General features: G+C 39.1%; 2 protein-coding genes and 1 pseudogene across 3 annotated transcripts in view; 2 read left to right on the top strand and 1 right to left on the bottom strand.

Annotated features, from left to right (window-relative positions):
* vps50 (VPS50 subunit of EARP/GARPII complex) overlaps positions 1-3,955 on the bottom strand; it is a 28,657-nt gene extending 24,702 nt beyond the window's left edge. The window contains exon 1 of the mRNA XM_087147663.1: positions 3,819-3,955. Within this exon, the coding sequence (XP_087003789.1) occupies positions 3,819-3,860 (42 nt within the window). The 5' untranslated portion in view covers positions 3,861-3,955. The remainder of the gene's footprint in view (positions 1-3,818) is intronic.
* A 72-nt stretch (positions 3,956-4,027) lies between these two features.
* LOC110989322 (GTP-binding protein 10-like) lies at positions 4,028-20,512 on the top strand. Of its 2 annotated transcripts, none has more exons than XM_022253624.2 (9): positions 4,028-4,213; positions 7,481-7,677; positions 8,587-8,678; positions 9,128-9,272; positions 11,064-11,137; positions 13,143-13,195; positions 13,793-13,978; positions 17,506-17,623; positions 19,458-20,512. In XM_022253624.2, the coding sequence occupies exons 1-9, from the start codon at positions 4,181-4,183 to the stop codon at positions 19,643-19,645; spliced, it is 1,086 nt and encodes a 361-aa protein (XP_022109316.1). In that variant the 5' UTR covers positions 4,028-4,180; the 3' UTR covers positions 19,646-20,512. The 2 variants fall into 2 exon arrangements, with proteins under 2 accessions (XP_022109316.1, XP_087003792.1); XM_087147666.1 differs by having other exon boundaries at positions 4,028-4,231.
* On the top strand, positions 14,002-16,198 carry LOC147796308 (uncharacterized; annotated as a pseudogene).
* Positions 20,513-21,006: the final 494 nt, after the last annotated feature.

Raw genomic sequence — 21,006 nt, 5'->3', positions numbered from 1 at the left:
GCTTCCAGGAGGTTTCTAACTGGGCTCAAGCACCTGTGGACAACTGTACTCCAACCAACACTACATAATCTTCTGCATTGATAAAATACTCCTTGTATGGAGATAATATTTTTTACACACTAAAAAGCACTAAAGGGAAAAGAATGCGGTATCCTTACAACCAATTCATTCATATAAACTAAGCAAGGTAGGGTTGTGCCGAGTATCTACATTGTACATATCTGAATATTTGATCAATTATTGAATATTTGAATATTATTTTCCAAATTTGAATATTTGAATGCAAAATTCATAAAAAGGAACGGGGAGTTTCCTTTGTTTTAAATGAGAAAAACTGCACCATAGAGGCTTGTTTCAAGCAGATTCAAATGAAAAATGATTCAAAATTTTAATTATTCATTACACAATTTAAAAGGAATAGAAATTTTCAATAGGGCATGGAGTATTGTTCGTCTTTTAACCTTGCTAAATAATGGCTGGAGATACTCCTAGACGTGAGAAGCTATTGTAGTGATCAGAATTTACAATTGTGTGCATCATTACAACTGATTTTGTATATGGTTTGTTCCTCAACAATCTGCTGGTCGGTACAAATGAATATTCAGATATTCGATCAAATTGAAGGCCAAATATTCAACTAGCGAATTATTCGAATTGACTCAGCCCTAAAGCAGGGCCAAGTATAAAAATGCTTGGCATCCAAGCTTTGGGGGAGGGAGGTGGAACTTTTTTGTATGGTATTTTAATTTCAAGACAGCTTTTATTACTATTTTTCAATTTTTTCAAATCCAGCCACTTCCACAGTGGCCAGGGTTTTTTTAAATTCATGACATGCATGAAGCTGGACATACATCAAATTATGACTTATTAACACTGCTATCAACACCTTTGGGCCCCTTTATATGTATACAGAGTGTAGCAAAGAACATTCCATACAGTAAAAAATTGTTTATTGGAAGGGGCAGTTATCATGTTGGGCATGACCAGCTGATCACCTGAATGCTCTGCATAATTGGTCGATACTGCATGAAATCTCCTTCTCTGTATTTCCCTGTTTTGAAACAATTTTTCTTAAACATGCAGCGCGGCCAGATCAGATGGCTAAACATGATCGTGCCTTTGTTTACTCATGCAGAGTGCTATGACCATGTAGCTACAGCCAGTGATTGGCATACAAGTACCAAACTAGCTTGAGTACATTACAACTCTAACATGTTTAATCAAAATCCATGAATTACCAGATAGGCCTATGGAACGTTAGGCTAGGCCTATCTGGTATGTCATCTAGCCCAGGTTGGATACCAGTCTTCATTACATTATGACTGATGTCCAGGTCCTAAGACTTGTGTACAAGATGACCAAAAATTTGGTTCTAATTTGTTCCTGGTTAATTTCAGATTTACAAATTCTTCATGACTTGATCTATCCGTCTGAGGGGGGTTAAGGAATTTCAGAATGAACCATGGACTACAAAATCCAGGAAAATACATACAGAGACAACGTTACTGTTTTTTACGGTAGTAGGCGTAATTCATCGTTCTTGAGTTGCAAAATGCACGCATGTACAGGAATCCGAGCTGCGTGCACTCATTACACATGCGCGATTTCAAGTAAAGGTCTGTTGCATGCCTGCTACACGGAGACCGTTACTGGTACGCGGCTATAACCCACCTGCCGATATAAACTTTTTTGTTTTTTTCCATTTTTTTGGATCAGGGGCTTCAGACTGACCAATTAATCCCCTATTGGATTAGGTTACCCCTAAAATGTTCATATTTTGTTCTGCTTCATGTTTAGGTTTATAAACATAAATTTGCAAAACAACGGCTATTTTATAAAAATAATCTCGGTTAGCATGCCTGTTTTATGCAGGATGCTTGTATAGGAAGAAGTTCATCAGTGATCTCTTTGAAGTGTTTAATTTGTTCATAGATTTTTATGATTAAATATGTATAAATACACAATATTGTAGAGATCCGATTTTTATTAAGAAACAGTAACTTATCTTGATAAATGAGGCAAGAGTGACGCTACGGATTGGGAACACAGTATGCAGAGTGCTGGCGAAGATGTGGTAAGTAGTGATCACACACAAATTGTGATGGTGATCAGCCTTTTTTTGTATTCATAATCTAAGACATTAAAGCAAGATTGAATTTTTAATTGGAATGATTGGCAATGACGAGTTGAATTTTAGAGCAGTAGATAGCTAGATTATGTTGATTTTTAAAAAATGTCAAGCGAGTTGGTCTGTGGCATACTTTGGGGGGGGGAGGAGCCAGAAAATACTCTTCAAACCATAAGCCTAACGGAGGCCTACTTCAATTTGCCTCACATCAAACAGCTGGAAACTTTCACATGTAGCATTTTTGGAATCCTCAGTAATCATTCATGCCTTCCAATATTTTTGTCAACATTTTTCATTGATTTGGAACATCTTTGTCTTAAAATTCACTGGCTTATTGGGGAGGTTGAAATTTATGGTCATGCTAGAGCTCTGTCTGGTTATCTGACAGTAGATCCCTTGAAAATGTGTCATTTCAAAAAAGGCAATGAATATAAAAGACAACACACGTATGTGCTTTTTTGTTTTTAAATTAAAGCCAAAGAGATCATGATGGTAAATCGCCTTTATTGACTCGTGTTACAGAAGTCTTGTTTTTTTTTTAAATGACACTTACATGTATTTGTACCTGCGCTTCTTGAAAAAGAAAGAAAAGAAAAATTCTCTGGCCGTAAGCTTCACTTTTCAAATGGGACAACTCAACAAATAGGAGTACATGTACATTGCTAGCGAAAGAAATTTGCCAAAGCCTTGCTGGATAATGTCAGGAGTTTTTATCGAAATTTGTGGACACCATTGGTCAGTCTTTTTTAAGTCGAACTGTTAACACATTATACAAAGGCTTGCGATGCAATTGTTGAAAAAATGGCCGGGATTAGTACAAATCCTAAATTTCAGTTTCCCTCAATTGTAAGCTTGCATGCAGTTACATGTTCATGGGTCTACCGTCACCAAAATGAGCCACAGCCTCGCCCGGGATGTTGCATGCACTTGGGGTTGAGAACCACATTGTGCGTGTACACAGCTCGGAATCTCCTGATCCTATGCGGAATATACGTAGTTGGGCCGGCATACTGTACGAACTGCATGTACTAGAGAACAGCTAAAAACAGTCAGCAACAATAACAAGAATTTCAAGGTTATTTCGGAGTTTATTGTCCTGTTTCTGTCTGTTGTGGTGATTTATCAAATTTCTTAACCCACTGGCTGTGGAAATAAGGACGCATAGGATTTACCGATGTCAAATTGGCTTCTTTGGTAAAAGGAAAAAATGTTGCATCCTGACTCCACTTTTCTCATCATATATCATCTCAATAAAAGTCAGTCATTACAGGAATGCTGGAGAGACGAATTCTGGATTGAGAAACATTTACTGATGTTGTTGGGAAATACTTAGAAAATTCTCTTCAATCCCCATAGACTTTGTATACAACTGCTGAAGTGGAGTCAGGATGCAGCTTTTTTCCAGGTAAAGTATTGAAAATTTAGTTGTGAAATTTTTCGCCTGGTTTTGACCTTTATATACTGGACTCCCTCCGTAGTGGTAGTTAGTACGGTCAGGGAGTTCACCTACCTACCTGGGCCGGGCTACTGTCATCATGACTTGTCACATCATCAATCATTATGACCATAAAGCATAGGATACATGTAAACCTTGAAGGTACAACTGTAGGAAGACATGACTGATGAGCGATTAGTAACTGAGACACGTGGAAACAAATGTTACTCCAAAGCAAGCTTAACAAACACATACCTGGCGAGTTATAAGGGTCTTGAATTTTCTCATTTGAATCATAACTTTTCTCTCTAAACAAGTGTTTTTCTACAGCGAAATATAATGACCCCCTGACTGCAGTGCAGGACTTCGATGAGGCAAGACATCTAAAAATATTCCGGTTCGATGCGAGAGAGGGCGCCACATACACGTATGTCGCGACGCGGCGCAGACGACAACAGCGAACGAACCCTTGAGGGCGCACAATTCACACATGTGAAAAGTGCATGAAGTGCATGTGTGTGATGTTCATCCGAGCAATAATTTACCCGTCTGCCCATGCATGAGACTTCTCCTTACAGTTAGATCATCGCTTTGTAGAACATTCAGGTTGTTGCAACATGGTGTTTGCAAGTATAAGCCTTGCATCAAAGGTACACAACATGACTCTAGTGAGTCAACGAGTACTACACTACACTAGGCCTAGCGTTAATTGAGTACTTCATCATTCATGTACTGTACTTATCTAGCCCCACTGCACTAGTGTGGTACGGTACAGACTCTCACTCCCGATCCATCCTTAGCCACACATCCGTATACGCAATTTTGTGTCGGCGTATTGAACATTCCGGCGCACACACTTTTTTTCTTTTGCACACGAACATGATTCTTGACCTTTCCGCTTTTTAAAAACCATTTATTGAATGATTTCACTTACGTTATTGAGGAATTTTCCAGTCTTTTTGCCTTTATCCATTCAATCTTTATCCATTCAACAATCTGTTGCCTGGCTACATGACGTGACTGACCCACCCACATTGCATAGGCTTGACGCCTACAGACTGTTAATGAAATAATCATATTTATTATAACATTTTCCTTGGCAAATTACATGAATCTGAAGCTTTAGTTTGGCTGGGCAAATAAACTGTTGACATTGCAACCTTCACCAGTAGGTTAAAACTACATGCAAGTTAAAGACGTTAAAGTTTACATTGGGGCGAGGTGGAAATGGGGCGAAGAGTGGATAGGGCAATGTGGAAATGGGGCGAAGAGTGGATAGGGCAAAGTGCAATGTGGCAAAATTCCAAGCTTGTTTGATGATTGCACATGTAATTTCAAGGATGCTTCACAGATCTCTCTGAACACTTTTCAAGATGAAAGTTGCTCTTGAGAATGTGAGAAATTTCCTTGCGGGTTGCTGTTTCTTTTACTTAGAAGCAAAAAATTCCTTGTCTTCCTCTAGCCATGTTTCAGTGATTTGGTGGGTAAAAAAGATATTTCTTGCATTACAAATGAAAAATGGAACTGTTTTTCACTCTTCAAAAATTGGATCAATAGATTACAATGTTATTTGTTGTCACATTGAAAAAGGGAAAGAAGGTGATTGCCTTTTTTATGTTAAGTAAAAGACGAGAAAGGAATTGTTTCTCTGTGTTGAAACTTTTGTTTTTAAATTGCAAAACGGGAAACAAGTTGGTTTCCAATTTTCATATTTCGTTTTTAAATTGAGAAACGACTTTGGTTTTTGATTTTCATTTGTTTTCAAAAAACAATAATAAAATGGAAAAATGTTTTATTTTTGTTTTTTTTAATTTTCGTTTTCAAATATAACAAATGAATGAAATGTACATGGGTCTGTGTACGTTTTGTTTATTTGTTTTTTTATTTCAAAACGAATATCACACAACCAAACACAATTCGTTTTTCCATTTTCTGATATGAAAACAAAAATCAAAAAATAAAAGTTACCTTTGAGCTTCTGAAAAATTTTCTTGTGAGTTGCTCTTCCTTTTCCTTATAAATAAGCAACAGGTTCATTGTATTCCTCTAGTTCACCATGTTTGATTTGATGGCTTACAAAGACGTTTCTTACATTACACAATGAAAAATTTAATTTTTTTGTTTTCGTTCTTGGAGCAGCAGATTGCGCTGTTTCATTTTCACTTTGAAAAATGGAAAAAGGAACATATTTTCTTTTTCATTTTCAAATGATAGGCGAGAAAGAACTTGTTTTTTTTTTCTTTTTTTTTTTGCAAATAAAAAAAAATGGAAAACAACTTGTGTTTTGGTTGCTTGATTTTCATTTTCAAATCGGAAAACGTATGAATGAAATGTACATGGCCCTTCATCCCATTGGAAATGTGCAGAGACACGCTGATGGTAGATGTTCATGTACACTGTAGCCGTAACTCTGGAAACCCATTGTTGACATCACCTGAATTTCATGATACTGAAATTGTCCATAACAGTTCAACTGCATGCATTATCCCAAGTAAACTGGGTTCCAAGCCAACTTGGCCCTCAGTCAACTTGGTCCCAGGCCAACTCGGTCCTATAGTCAACTCACCCTAGTCAACTCAATTCCAAGTCAACTCAGACTTCAGTCAACCTAGTCCCAAGACAATTCAGTTCCAAGTAAATTCGGTCCCAAGTCAACTCTGTCCCAAGTCAAGCTGGTCCCAAGCCAACTCAATTCTTGGTCAACTCAGTCCTCAGCTCAGTCCCAAGTCAACTTGCCCCCCAAGTCATTTTGGTCCCAGGCCAACTCTGTCCTTTGTCAACTCAGACCCTACATGTAGGCAGCTCAATCCCAAGTTAACTTGATCCTCGGTCAACCCCATCCCAGGACAATTCTGTTCCAAGTCAATTTGGTTCCCAGTCAGCTTAGTCCTCAGTCAACTTGGTCCCAGGATAATTCAGTCCCAAGTCAACTCCATCACAAGTCAATTTGGTCCCAGGTCAGCTTGGCCCCTAGTCAACTTAGTCCTCAGCTCACAGTCTTCAGTCAACTCAGTCCTCAGTCAACTTGGCCTGAAGTCAACTCAATCCCAAGTCAAGTTGGTCCTAGGTCACGAGAACAGAGGGGGAATGGACATCCAGGCAAATTAATAAATTATTTAAACTTTAATAGAGAAACATAGGCCTCACAGGAAGCTTGTTTACAAAGTTTGGGCTTTTGCCAAGCTTTTTTTTCTAGGGCAAAGAATACCTGTAGTCTAGTAAAGTGGCCGTAGTCTGGGGTTAGTAGTCTACCTCGTTAGGGTACCTGATGGTATCTGGTGTTAATGATAGTCTCCTCTTAACAACAAACGTATACTTTATGTATGAAGGTTCACTGTTGCTATTAACAAATTTGAAATTTCGGACTGGTCATGTCTTAAAAGCTATAGTGATTACAAAAGCTTGTAACTGATCAGTATTGCAGTGTTGTGCTTCACTGCAATGTTGCTATCCAAAAGCATAGATTTCCGTAGTATTCCACCAGATTCTAAGCCCTTTCGGTGATAATTGAGGTGGCTGTCATTGCCACTTTTTTGGTTTTGATTTGGCAAAATAACCAACCAAATTTGGTCAACAATCACATGTCAACCAGTGGACAATTTTAGCTCTTATCTGCTACATTTTATGAGTATGGGTTACCTGCAAGGTTTGTCTTCCTTAGCTGTGTCTGAAGTATATGCTGCCTGCAGTTGAACGTACTGTGCAACTACTTCTAAAAGAGATGCATGTAGGCCTGATAGGCATGCAAATTCGGCTATGTGTATTTCAAATCTTTGACCTTGTTTGCAGTCATGAAACTTTGAGCCCCCAGATTTCATCCATGGATCCTTTCTTGATTTGATTAGATTTCAAGATTTACATGTATAATTGGTTCCAATGCATCTCTTTGCCAAAATGTAATGTTTGTTTTCACACAGGCAGGACGATGGAGAACTAACTTCATTGATCAAGTTAGGATTTATGTCAAGGGTGGAAGTGGTGGTCAGGGCTATCCTTCCTATGGTGGGGAAGGAGGCAGTGGTGGAGATGTCTATGTCAAAGCAAGCAAGACTGTCACCATGAAAGATTTAAAAAACAAGAAACGTTACTCTGCTGGAACAGGAGAAAATAGTAGGTCAGTGAAAGCAAGGAATAAGGAATAAAAAAAGTGGACTTGATCGATTCACCCTAGTTTTCTCATTTGTGTCTGTTTACTTGGCAGTGGTTCCCCTTGACCTTACACATTGAGAGTATTCTTCAACACTTACCAGACCGTACATGTAATTTGCTTACGGTAGAATCTTGATGGTTGCGCCAAATTACATGGAAGGCGCATGTTGTGGACTATGTTCATGGTGTTACAAACATCCTTTAAACTATTGTAGCTCCATGGGGAATGTGCAGCTTGATGCTGACTACTTCTGGCAAAAACAACTAATCAAATGCAACAACCATTTCTGCCCTAACCTGGGTGGGAATAAAAGTGACTTGCCAAAGGTCACAACATGCACCTGTAACAAGCAGCTACATGTAGATTCAACCCCCCACCCTAACTACTGGGCCACATAGCTCCAGAATGTGTTGTCAAATTTTTAATGGCACACAGCAGTCATTGATTTATGGCATTGTATTTGATTTTAATATGTTTGGAAGGAATCCTTGCAAAAGTATGGGGGTCCTTATAAAGGTACATGTGCATTGCTTATTCTAGAAATCAAGAGTCCAACTTTTTCGTGTCCTATGTGTAAATTGCTGTAGGATTTTTAACAGTATTTGAAGGTTACAAACAGTGTGAAGGAAACTCTAGTCAATTCTTCCCCAGCCAAGTATACAGAGATCCTGCATGTAAAACCTACATGTACAGGTACATTGTACGCATTGCTCAGTTGTGCAACCAAGTTTTGCACCTGCATTCAATTTCTGAATGTTCTGGAGTATGGAATTTTGTGTTGTTTGAGGCTCTTTTGTGTCACTGTTTTTGTTGAGGATTAGGAAAATGCTGCTTTTTATCACCTGACCTACTCATGTAAATTTTGTTGATTAGGATTCGAGCTTTGCAAGGGTCAAAAGGAAATGATGTCACCATCAACGCCCCACTTGGCATATGTGTCACAACAGATAAAGGGCAAGTTCTGGGTGAGTTTATTGAAACATTTTATTCATAGAAAGTAGAAACGTCTCACACTGCACACACACATCATAAACAGTTCCAAGTGGCTAATGGATTCATATGCCTAGTTGATATCTACGTATAGCTGTGTAGTCAGCTTACCTCCTCAAACTTTCCTTAACACAAAAAGAAAAATTTCCTTAACATAAAAACAAGAGGAAGCTAGTGTGAGTCATAACGATGATGAGACTGATAAACACTTGTTTCATGGGATGAGCACTGGTCATGAGAGGACATCACTTCAACAACAACAGTGATGAATTGTTTAAGTATCATCTGGTGGCACATAATTTTAGGTCATCTGCAGTGCTTGTTATGTTGTAAAATGCTTTACTGAAAATTTTGTGTAAAAGAGGAGGAAACAGCTATGGGGGTAAATTCTTGGGGATTATTCTCCATTGTTCTTTGTCTTCAGGAGATCTTGATCAGGAAGGGAAACAAGCATTGGTTGCAAAAGGAGGCCCAGGAGGTTTCAATGGCAATAAATGGTCTGGACAGAAGGGGCAATGCCTTAGCATCAAGTTGATTCTGAAACTCATCGCAGACGTTGGACTTGTTGGGTATGGCCAGATGTGGTATCAATAACAGCGCGTTCCCACTTGAATTGGGAAAAGGCGGATCTTGATCCGGCATTTTGGTGTGATCGTTATCTTACTGCAATGAAACCGCAAGTCGCATTCCCACTTATGCTTGATCCACCTTTTTGGACGGAAATGTCGAGCCCAAGAGCCTAGTACATTGTCTCTTCAAACTTTGCTTCCATTTTTGATACTCTGTTACACGCTGCAGGCTATACGCTAACACAGAATTAGTTTTTGATGGAAACAAGTGAAATTACACAAATGGAAAAGGATAAGAAACAGACGAATGCACAACGAAAATTGTAAAAGGGCTAGGTACACATCGCGGCATGCATGCATCGCGCATGTGTGGTGACACATTTTGCTAGCCTGTAGTTCAGCAGTTGTTTATTGTGCATGCTGTGCACGTTAAAAATTTCACATGAGCTACATGCCAAAAAACATATTTCTTTGTTCATCAGACCGGAAAAGTTTCGTGCCACTTGTGCACACACGGATGTTGACAGGTCAAATTGCCGGATCAGATCCACCTTTTGTACTTTCCATCTGATCGTGATCCACCAATTGCTGGATCTGATCCACCAATTGGGGATCTGATCCTGATCCACCTTGTAACAGTTAGCGTTCCCACTACACACAATTGCCGGATCTGATCCAGCAATTGAGGTATCTGATCCAGCAATGTGACAAAAGGTGGATCAGATCCCCCAATTGGTGGATCAAGTGGGAACGGGCTGTTTTAGACAGTTTAGCATTTTCAAAAGACAAAAGTCATTTGACAAGTACATGTGGGAATGATCATGCTGATAGAGTAGATCACACATGCGTGTACATGTATTACTATTTCTGAATGACATTGGGTGCACTTCATTGTTTTTAGCATGCATTGTTGGAATGTGGAACTGGCTCAGTTTTAAAAACAATGTTATTTCGTATAGTAGCAAAATGCACATTTGAATTTGGCATCCTACGACGTCATGTATCTACACTTTTCAGTATTTCACGTTTGTTGGTGGTTGGTGGATAAAGTGAATCCTTGGAATGTTTGTTTTGGAGTACATCCATGTCATTCTAGTTGATCATTAATGTTAGAAATGTCACTCAAATTTCTTATAGCAATAAATTTGACATGTTCTTTTATTTGTGAACATTTTGTTGCATGCATTAAGGTAAGGTTTGGTGTTAAGTTACATGTTTATAAGATTATGAAATGTGGAGTAACTTTGCACCATACATAAGCCTTGCATCACAGATTTTTGCCATAGCTGTGCAATAAACATGTACTTCGGTCGATTTCACTGAAAGTTGCTTAGCCGTGCAACATTTTAGTTCTATTAAAGTTCTTGGATTGAGACAATTATGGCCTTTATGGCGGATGTTCTTTAACAATGTTACAGCAGTCACAGAAAATTGTTAAGTTCTCCCTAGCTTCTCATTACCTCCTCCCTCTCCAAAAATGTGTGTCTTGTATAAATCTTGTTTGGTTGAGCAATAATGAGCCTTAACTGAAAATGATTAATTTGTTAAATCGTTCATTTCCACTTTGTCTGGCACAACTTAAACTGGGTGAAATGATTGCAGAGGTTACACCATACTAAGTCATGGATGTGCACACTGTGTAGCATTCGTGAAAATTGAACTGGATAATTGTTGTGGCTACCTTGAATTTCTCCTTTTTTACCTTTCTTTTTCTTCATAAGTGGACATTTACAATGTTTCATTGAATTTGTAAATTAGAGTGTATCTGAATTTGCACTTCCTGCATCCCAGTTTTCCAAATGCAGGTAAATCAACGTTGCTGAAAGCTTTGTCAAGAAGTCAACCCAAAATTGCAGACTACCCATGTAAGTAGAACAGTACTGCTGTGGGAACTCACTCTTATCAGACAAGAAATACTTGGCTTTGGTATGATAGTGCAGGACACTTGTCAAACTTCTCATCCCTTGCTTGCATGTTTCAATTGGAAGATATCCAAAAATGGATGCTGGATAATTTCTTGAGATTCAATGCACATAAGATAAAAATTCATAGTCATTTCTTTTTGACAAATGTGAAACAAAATTAAAAACATAGAGTTCGGTAATGTGCTACTCATACCGAGCACAGATACCCATAACATGACATACAGATAGGTAATGTGCTACTCATACCGAGCACGGATACCCATAACATGACATACAGATCGGTAATGTGCTTCTCATACCGAGCACGGATACCCATAACATGACATACAGATAGGTAATGTGCTACTCATACCGAGCACAGATACCCATAACATGACATACAGATAGGTAATGTGCTACTCATACCGAGCACAGATACCCATAACATGACATACAGATAGGTAATGTGCTACTCATCTTGAGCACAGATACCCATAACATGACATACAGGTAGGTAATGTGCTACTCATACCGAGCACAGATACCCATAACATGACATACAGATAGGTAATGTGCTACTCATACCGAGCACAGATACCCATAACATGACATACAGATAGGTAATGTGTTACTCATACCGAGCACAGATACCCATAACATGACATACAGATAGGTAATGTGCTACTCATCTTGAGCACAGATACCCGTAACATGACATACAGATAGATAATGTGCTACTCATACCGAGCACGGATACCCATAACATGACTTATAGATAGGTAATGTGCTACTCATACCGAGCACGGATACCCATAACATGACATACAGATCGGTAATGTGCTACTCATACCGAGCACAGATACCCATAACATGACATACAGATAGGTATTGTGCTACTCAACTTGAGCACAGATACCCATAACATGACATACAGATAGGTAATGTGCTACTCATACCGAGCACGGATACCCATAACATGACTTATAGATAGGTAATGTGCTACTCATACCGAGCACGGATACCCATAACATGACATACAGATAGGTAATGTGCTACTCATACCGAGCACGGATACCCATAACATGACTTACAGATAGGTAATGTGCTACTCATACCGAGCACAGATACCCATAACATGACATACAGATAGGTAATGTGCTACTCATACCGAGCACAGATACCCATAACATGACATACAGATAGGTAATGTGCTACTCATACCGAGCACAGACACCCATAACATGACATACAGATAGGTAATGTGCTACTCATACCGAGCACAGATACCCATAACATGACATACAGATAGGTAATGTGCTACTCATACCGAGCACAGACACCCATAACATGACATACAGATAGGTATTGTGCTACTCATCTTGAGCACAGATACCCATAACATGACATACAGATAGGTAATGTGCTACTCATACCGAGCACAGATACCCATAACATGACATACAGATAGGTAATGTGCTACTCATACCGAGCACAGACACCCATAACATGACATACAGATAGGTAATGTGCTACTCATACCGAGCACAGATACCCATAACATGACATACAGATAGGTAATGTGCTACTCATACCGAGCACAGATACCCATAACATGACATACAGATAGGTAATGTGCTACTCATACCGAGCACAGATACCCATAACATAACTTTTCTGCACATGAAAAGAAGTATTTAAATCTTGGTTGTATTGTAGTGCATAGTAATTTGTATGAAAATGAGTTGAGCTGAATTCCCAATTCATATTTCCTTTAAGAGCCTGGAATATTCATGTATGCTAATGTGCAAGACTTTGCAAAGACTGTTAAGAAAATGCTTTCTGAAGTCTAGAGTCCAAGATACATTTGGATGTGAGCTTATTTGTTGAGTGGGACCAGGTTGGATTGCAAACCTGCATTAAAACTGCAATGCCATTTTGCAATGTGAAATTTTGTTTTACATTTCAGTCACAACCATCAGACCTCAAGTTGGAGTAATTGAATATCCTGATCAGAGACAAGTAAGTACTTACTTTCTTTCCCATTGCCCAACAATTGAACTTTTTTGGTTTGAAAAGGTTCCTTGATGTACGTTACTCTGGCCTTGTGGAGTGACTTAAATCAAGTTTCTGAACTTTCAAAAGAAAAATGTTAGCATGAGACTCGGTTTGAATGTTGGGGTCACTGGGGTAGTTTATTTCTGTGTCTTCCTTTGAGTTTTTGCAAATATACAGTAGACCCACATCTAGTTTGTGCATTTTGTAATTTAAACATAACAGCCATGCAGGAACCATAACCTTAATAGTGAATTTAGAGCTCTTTTGAGCTCTTTTGACAAGTGTTTTGTCCTTTAACTCGGCTGCATACTGAGATAAATTTCTTTGAAACTTGGGAACACCTAAAGACATTCATACTTCATATGCCAGTACAGTTTTTGCCCAGTCAGACTTGACCTGTGTATTTTATAGGAATGTTACTTTCAAATTTTTGTCAGAATGTGTACAGAACTTCACTTTTTCTTTTCAGTCCCTCTAAGGGTTGGCTTGTCAAATTAGCCAGCGGAAAGAGTCGTACTGGTAATCATCAAAAGATTTTTTTTGTTTGCTTGTTATAACCAGATTAGTTTGGCTGACCTACCTGGATTGATAGAGGGCGCTCACATGAACTATGGCATGGGCCACCGATTCCTGCAGCACGTAGAAAGGACCAAATTGTTGCTTTTTATGGTAGATGTTCATGGCTTCCAACTATCTGACAGACATCCATTCCGAAGTGCCTTTGAAACTGTCATGCTTCTCAATCAGGTATTCAGTCACTATCATGGAATGGCACTGTTTATTATTTTACATCATTCTAACATTGGTTTTGTCTCTAGCATTTGTGTCAGATTTCAGTGTCAAATTTCCAACTGTAAAATTTTGCTGATATTTTTTGCTTACATATGTCTTCACTGTTTGTGATTGTTGCCACAGGAAGGTAAAGATAAATTGAGCAATACTTGAGAAAATACAGAAGTTTATTCTTAAAGATACGGTAAACTCTGGCTAAGTCGGCACTTTCGGAACTCAAGAAATTATGACGACTTACGCGAACGCCGACTTGTGCTGAAGGCATCATTTTGCCGACTTACAGGTACACATGTATTGCCTATGTACATTATGATTCCTTGCACTAATTCAATGGCTTTGATTTACCGTGGCTTATTTCTACCTCCATGGTCGATCCCAGCAAATTTGTTCTCGATTATTATCCTACCAATTCAATAATTGATCATGTGCCCCTAAGGATGAAGCAAAGACGGCAAGCCACTTGCATATCACATCACGACTCGACAGTGCAGTATGGATGTACATGTTCGTGATCATGGAGGAATGTTTTCTGTACAGTTACCATACAGAAAACATATACTCATCCACACACGGGCATTGGTTAAGTTCGTTCCATATAGTCTGGATACCAGACTCCATGATTCTGACTACCCGACGAATCGTTATCAAGGGTCGTCCAGGAATCTTTGTGCAGGGAACCAGACTACGTCCAATAAGGCGACCCCCAAAATGGACTTTGCCACTTAATACCACATTTTTTAAAGGCCTTTTATAACCTTATTTCTAATTACCATGTACCTGAATGCATACTGGTCTCTCATGGGAAAATAACCCTGATAGTTTTCTTGTACTTGACATATACATTAGCATTGAGCAATTAAAGTGCTTCATGATATAATATGACTTCTAGATTATTGCAACCCATGCAGTCTACACTACAGTGCAATACTACTATACCAAACATTGCTATACCAAACATTGATATACCAAACACTGCTATACCAAACAATCAGGTATACCGCACATTCCCCTTGGCTCTTATGTTTTCTATACATTTGTACCAAACATTATGACTGATGATATTGACTCATAAGTTAAGGAAATCACGAGGTTCAACACTCTATCAATAGGGCCCACTCCGTCCCTAGAAGTCTTGCACTCAAGGAGAAGACCCCCCCATGACGAAACAACCCCCATGGTTCCCTTGGTCACCACTTTCCATCCTTGTCTTCCTCCCCTCCGCAAATAATCACCGACAATCACCATATCCTCCACACTTCAGACCGCCTAGCCAGTGCCATCCCAGACACCCCACTTGTGGCCTACAGGTGTCCCTGCAACCTGGGACCTTATCATTCGGGCAGAAGTGCCCCCTTTGGATACCCTTCCTACCTCCCAGCATGGCACGTTCAAGTGTGATTCTAACAGATGTGTTGTTTGCCACAACCATATCCTGGAATCAGATACATTCTTTGGACACTCCTCCGGTACCACCCACAGAACCAAAGGCACTATCACTTGTAGCTCTTCTAATGTCATAGATCTTATCTCTTGCAGGGTGTGCAGTGTTCAGTATGTTGGAGAGACTAAGAACACTCTCAAGAAGCGTTTCTATGGCCATAGATCCATGGTGAACACCAAATGACTAGATACCCCTGCAGGCCACCACTTCAAACCTCCTAACCATTCTATGTCTGACATGATCTTACAGGGCATAGAATCACTTGGGCACCATAAAGATGCTGGTTGCTCTAACAGGGAGAAGCTTTGGATCAAACGCCTGCGCACCATAGAACCCCATGGCCTGAACACCCAAGAGGGAAACTACTAATTAACACTTTTTTCTTTTTATCTCTTTTGTTTGCAGATTATGCCCCCCTTCCCACTTAGAGTCCAGTTCATTCCATTGTATTTTTTCTTTAATCTCTTCCCACTTTACAATCCTTTGTTGTTCAACAGTGCCTTTCATGCAGTCCCCTTTATCCAGCCTGCATCTTTCTTGACCTTTCCTTTTGTCCTCCTGCATTCACCCATACTTGGTTGGTCATCTGTTTGCTTGTTTGTCCTGTCCACTTGTCATTTGCCTTTGAGAAAGATTCTGCTAGGATCGAAACGTCAGGCCCTCCATATTTTGAGAAATCTGTGAACGACCAACAGCCAACATGCAGCACAGTCCAGATCATCATAAACCTGTCACCAAGTATGTGCATGCAACACTGGTGACTTTGATATGAAAATCTTGCATTTTTTACCACTTCAAGGAAAGGATTTTATGCAGACAGACATTGTGTCTCAATTTGCAGAAATCTTCATTAAATATTTTTTTAGTTTTAGTGTTTTCAACAGTGCTTGCATGACTCTTCTAACTTGTTTCCAACATGTATTAGTGTGGCTCCAGTGCCGTGGAATGGTTCCTGGCCCATCTGTAATATGCCAACCAACCAATGGGAACCCGCAATATTTAAGTGATGAGAAAAACATACGAGAAATGATTTTGTTTTATGATTCAACTTATAGTGAGAACTGCCGAAAAGGTGAAACTGGTAATTCCAGAAATTAGGGGTCCAAAGGTGTGACATTTTGGGTCACTGTTGCATCTGACCTTTGTTATTTGACATGGAAATATCACTGAGATTGATCTCAAACTATTACTATTTGTTTGGCAGGTAATTTGCATTATTTCATCACTCTTAGAAATTAGAAAATGTGTTCTGAACTTACAAAATCATATGTCAGATATGACAGGAACACCAAAAAAAAGGGCCCCCAAATTTCTGGAATTACCCAAATATGAAAGGAAATGGACATGCTTATTGAACAAAATGCACAAATTTCAGTGTGTTATCATTTTTAACTTGATTTTTTGCCCGAGACTTGGCCAAAATCCTAATGCAGAAACATTCATGAGGCAGGCTACCACACTCTGGAATGTGTACCACACAAATGTATACCTCAGACCCTTCAGTGCTATTGGCCCTCAAAACCTCCGGGATTGAGGAAGGTAGAGCCTAACCAACAGGTTTGTACAGTACATGGAGCTTAATGCCACTTGAACATTTCTAGTTCAAAGAATGCGTCCCTGGTTACCAGATTCAGGAAGGTTGATAGCCAGAATGCTGATAAAGTTGGAGATGGACTGTGCTCTGTAATAACTGATAACAGGATTTAATTGGCTGCAGACACAGAAGTAAAACAATTAACCAAATTTTAGCCAATTTCATTCACAAGCTTTTGCAAAAGGTTATATCTTCTTCCCCTAATTCAAGAAAAACAATGCTTACTCTTGAACCAACTTTAATTTAACTGTCAACTTGAGACTTTAGAGATGCATTCATCAGTAGCAGGCTGAGTCTTCATACCTAAATTGTGACACGTATCATGTGTGATTACTGATGTTGAAATTGAAGCAAAACAACTTGCAACATGTTGATTTCGTGCTCATATTAGACAAGTGTAAAAAGAAATGTCAACAGATTTTTTTTCTCTCTGTCTTTTCTGCACAGGAGCTTGAGCTGTATAAACAAGAGCTGACTGGTAAACCTGCCATTCTGGCATTGAACAAGATAGATGTGGAGGGTGCTGATGGTTATATGAGAGAAGCAAGACGGTTAATTCAAGAGAGTAAGTGGCTCGAGACACTTTGTACCTCAGGCCCCAAAATTTTGTCGCTTGCCTCCCCCCCATTCTATAGACAAATCTAATGACCCAGGGAGCACTATCACCAGCGATTTGCTGTGGCCTCCACCAATAGCAGTAAGCCATGTGATCATTATTATTCTGAGCCACTTTTCCATAGCAGTCTCTCTGTATAAGACCAAACACAGTGTTTTTCACCATAAAGGTGGCCATTGGGAATGTCCTGTTAACCCCTTCGCACCGGAAGTAGTAAGAGCTGCCGTAAAAATTGAGATCCCTCAGCCTGCTTTTCAGCCAATTTTTTTGGTCCATGCTCGAGCAAACATGGTGAAAGAAGACATACAGTGGCTCTTGTATATATGGTGATTGGCCTTTGTGTGTTGCCAAGAATGAAAAGGCCAAATTTGCATCATAATCACCAGCTACACAATAGTCCCCACTTTGAAAAGAGGCAACAGGAATGTGGAAGCGTGAATAGAGCCGCATGCCACCGAACAATGAGCCTTTTCACTGTGTAAATCAAAGCATGCAGAGCACGCAGGGCCTCAAACCGAGAATTTGCAGTTTGGCAGGTGGCCTTTGTGGCCAAGCGAGGCTGGAATTCTTGGAGTCGGTTTCAGAAAAAAATCTACTGGATTTGACTATATCTAGTATACAGTCATTTGCAAAAGTTTAGGATCACCCACAGAAAATGCATTAACCTGAAGGAAAACCAAACTTAAACCAATCAATCATGGCAATTTATGTTTATTTTTAACGTGTAACCTTAGTACATTGGTTGAACATTTTTGACTACATTTCCATGATTTGACATGTTAACAGTCTAATATTCAGTGTGCCTTCCCTTATTTCTGATTGCTTAGACTGGCTTTTTTTTTACCCATGCTGCCTTGCAGACAAAATGTCACACAAGACCTGCCTTTGCCAAAAATGTCTTTCAAATGGGTATATACCACTGTAAAATCCTGTTAAGTAATCATTCAGTGAGACAGTGTAATGCAGGCTTAGAAATACCAATAAAATTCAAAGTGGTCTTAAACTTTTGCAAATGACTGTATGTTAGCCAAAGTTTCCAGGCTTGGTGTGCTTACAATCACATTGATATCCCTGTACATTCTCAGTGCGAAGTATGACAATTCCTCATTAAAAGACTTGTTTCCCTAGTACATTCTAAATGCTCTGAACATTAAGGATTTATCTTCTATCCATTCTATTTCTTTTAACCCAAAGTTTAAATTGTGATTTTATTATTCTGTATGGAATTTATACCCATTGGAACATATATATTTGAAGTGGAATTTATGCTCCCCAGTGTATCTTGCTTTGCTTTGTTGTGGCATATCAAAACAAAATAAAAAACCCAGCATTTGCATTATAGCTGTAAAGATTTAATGTTATCAGATGAGAGTCTGTTAACGTGCAGAGTACGGTATCATCAGTGATCATGTAATGTGTGCATACCGGTGGAAAAAGGAAACCTTATTTGTCATCCTGTATATTAAAATTCAAAAGGTCCCAGAGCATATTAAATAGACTCTTATGACACACTAATGCCCCTAAGCGATGAGGGCCAGAAACTTTGACCCCAGCAGATAGGGACAAACAGACAGTTCAGCATGAAAGGAAGCTTCTGTAAGCATTCAATTGTTAACCTGTCCAGAATCCCACTATATAACCTAGGTCACTCCTTTGATGAGCAGCTTGCCGCTGCTTTTTGTGTTATGTCTGGTTTCGTGTTTTGGTTTTGTGTTTTGATTTGTTTGTATTTTATTCTGTTGAGAAATCAAATGCCCCCTTGCTTTTCTCTCATGTTATGCAGGGGATTTTGCCAGTATTTCTGAAGAGCTAATGGCAGAATCTGTCATGAACTTTGAGGATGTCATCCCTGTCTCTGCCAAGGAGGGTTTTGGCCTGGACCTCCTGACACAGAGAATACGGACTGTCATTGATGATTATGAGGAGGAGTTGAAAGAGCAAGATCAGAGAGAGAAGGCTGGACATGGATGAAAATTGACAGTCAATTCCACAACATCGATTTTGCTGCCAAAGAAGCTAGAGTATATGCTCTGCTGCTAAGGAACACTAGAGCCTTGAGCATGCTGCTTTAGGACTCTAAATCCCCCAGCATCAATTCTGTTGCTGAAGAATGAAGAACACTAAAATCTACAGTACCAGTTCTGCTGCAAAAGAGTTCTAGAACCTTCAGCATCAATCTGTTGCCAAGAACACTAAATCTGATGTTCTTTTGCCAAAGAAAACTATAACTTGGGGATCGGCTCTGGTGCCTTAGAGTGTATGGTGCTTGTGACATACAAATATTTACAAGATGTTCGTTCACTCATAAAAGGTTTCATGCTAAATTTTGTATATTTGGCAGTAATGAACAAAACAGTTTTATTAATCATCAACTACGGTTATGAAACTTTATGTTCAGGCTCATTTTATAAACTATGGGTATCCAGCTGTGGCTTTGTAGGTTTAAAAAACAGAATCCGATATGTTGCACAACCTGTTTTAATGCCAGTTGTTTCCGTTATTCCATGATGATATGTCACATCACAGGATGTAGTGCATATACATTGACTGCATCATTTACCGTGGTTCAACAGTTGAGCTTTAAAAAGCTCAGACTTTCCCACTGTACCATGTGTTCACTTCTATTCTCTTCTGGATCTGATACATGGATTTATGCTCACTATCATTGACATTTGTGTAGGATTACTTTAAACGGTTCATTTGACTTCTTGGTATAATTATATATCCACTGATTTGTTCTTTCAGAAATATGAGTGAAAAGATGGACTTACACAAAAGAATAACCCATAACAAAAATTATTGTAATGCAACTATTCAATAAACGTCTCACAAAGTGCATTTCTGTAGTCTCTCCTCCACACTATTCTCTTCAGATGCTTGGAAAAGTGAGACAAAAAGAACAACAAACTTTGGGAGGGTCTAGACATTGAACAGCGCAATCTACATGCATGAGGAATACCACGCAATGAAAATAGCACCTGTATCTGTCCAAGTTTCAGTCTCTTTATTGAATTCATCTTTGAATTTTGCACAGTGGATGTGATTAGAACACTGTATATGGACTTGTATGTTTGTTGCTTGCAACAAAATCTATTAGTATGAAAACTCCAGATTTGTGAAACTGCAATATTATCCATCGAATAAAAACTACCCACTATATTAACTCATTAAAACTGGCATTAACTTTGGCTGGGAAATTTGTATATTTAAACAGGAATTGTATAGCGTTCTACCTCGGGTAGCAAAATGGTAGGATAGCTTTTGTAGGGCACTATCAACTGAGCTGGTTGCTTGCAAAGTGCTCCACGTAGGCAGTGCAAGGATTGACATTA

Source organism: Acanthaster planci, linkage group LG17 (genome assembly GCF_054643075.1).
Source record: "Acanthaster planci isolate LZ-2023a linkage group LG17, COTS_SCS, whole genome shotgun sequence".
In the NCBI taxonomy this organism is placed as follows: Eukaryota; Metazoa; Echinodermata; class Asteroidea; order Valvatida; family Acanthasteridae; genus Acanthaster; species Acanthaster planci.
This window is presented reverse-complemented; position numbering and strand designations above follow the sequence as displayed.